Genomic DNA, 1,699 nt, shown 5'->3' on the forward strand with positions numbered 1-1,699 from the left:
GGGGGGGGGGGGGGGGGGGGGGGGGGTTCTTATCTGGTTTTTTAGATTTCTTTTGTTGGCTGGAGGGTGCGTTAGCCGTTATTTAATTTTTTCTTATGAGCTTTGCTTCGTTCAGGTGTTATCAGTGAAGGATTGTATTGTTACCATGTCTGATCATATCACAAAGTCATACCAAGAAGAGAGTGGAACGTCAATGCGACCCTACCATTCAGTTTGGTTGTCTCACTGGGCACATTCAGGCTGCAAATCAGCGAATGGAGCCTGCAATAATTTATCGACCAGTAGTGAGTCTGGGGAAGAAAATTCTCAAACTAAGAAGCGCCCTTTGCTCGACGGTCCAATGCAAGCTACTATCAATGGAAAACATGTCATTGGGTCTGGAGAAGTAGCTGGAGTAACTGCAGATTATCCCAACAATGAGAGTTTGACTGGGAGATCTAAGAAGAGAAGGAAAGAAAGGTTAGATTCTGAGCCCTTGCCTATGCTCAATGTTTCTCAGCATAGTGGGGGTAAACTGGGTATGAATATTGAACAGGCCACGGCTAGTCAAGGTGGAGCTTTGAAATTTCCTACTGGTTCTGTCTCTGGGCACAAAACTTCGTCTCTGGATGGGAAGAGCCAATTGCCATCAGTTCCTGAAAGAGCTAAACCCAAGAAGGAAAAAATGACTTCCAATGACATTAGAGTGTATCGACAGCAACATGAGAATTCCAATAAGCTTCTTAACAACAATGACTTAACCGTTTCACCACTTGTTGGAGATGAGGCTATGGGATCAGCTTCCAACTTCATTCCATATGGAATGAGTAATAGATTTCCGTTCACCACATGTGAACGAAACATGAACAATGAACCAAATTCCTATTTGTCATCCAAAAAACAGGCTGGAAATACTAATTTCCACACTTATTCTACTCTCTTTGTACAAGAGACAAAAATCAACCAACTTTTGGATTCAACCCAAGCTACAAATGCACTGTCAAGGCAGCACATGAGAACGTTCTTACTGCACGATCCTTCTTCAAGCAATCTTGACCAACCAAAACCATACCCTATACAATGTGATACTAGGAAAAGTAGTTCTAATACCTTACCCGATCTAAGCCAGAGCAACCATGCAGACACTACCTTACCAGAATATTTATACCGTGGAGGTTACTCAATGCAGAGACTCCCATTTTCTGTTCATGACGTGGAAACTATGAGAATATGTACCACTGTAGACTCTGTTGGACAGGCGCTCAAGGGTCCTCCAAAGTTTTGTCAAACAACTCACCGTTTAATGATCACTAAAAAGACTGATATTGACTTGTTTGAAGGTCAGGAGTTTAGAGGGGCAGTGGCATCCACCAATCTCAAAGAAAAAGCTACATGTGCACTTCTTAGTGCATCCACCAATTTTGGCAGGCACGATCAGAATGATAATGAATTGACACAGCCTTCTAGCTCCCTCTATGGAGAAAATGAAAATTTTGGAAATATGAGGTGTGCAACTTCTTTGAGCAATGAATCATCTGGAACTGAAACTGATATTATGGATATGGATGCATACCAAGAGAACCATTTGAGGGGTATGTTTTCCAATTCCTATCCTCTGATTCTTCCACTTTGGCCGAAAGTTATAAATAACAAAAAAAAAAAAAAAAAAAAAAAAAAAAAAAAAAAAAAAAAAAAAAAAAAAAAAAAAAAAAAAAAAAAA

General features: G+C 40.4%; 1 protein-coding gene across 1 annotated transcript in view; it reads left to right on the top strand.

Moving 5' to 3' along the window:
- LOC111484211 overlaps positions 1-1,699 on the top strand; it is a 4,463-nt gene that overhangs the window by 741 nt on the left and 2,023 nt on the right. The window contains exon 2 of the mRNA XM_023130714.1: positions 116-1,571. Within this exon, the coding sequence (XP_022986482.1) occupies positions 146-1,571 (1,426 nt within the window). The 5' untranslated portion in view covers positions 116-145. The remainder of the gene's footprint in view (positions 1-115; positions 1,572-1,699) is intronic.

This window comes from Cucurbita maxima, unplaced genomic scaffold (genome assembly GCF_002738345.1).
Source record: "Cucurbita maxima cultivar Rimu unplaced genomic scaffold, Cmax_1.0 Cma_Scf00009, whole genome shotgun sequence".
NCBI lineage: Eukaryota > Viridiplantae > Streptophyta > Magnoliopsida > Cucurbitales > Cucurbitaceae > Cucurbita > Cucurbita maxima.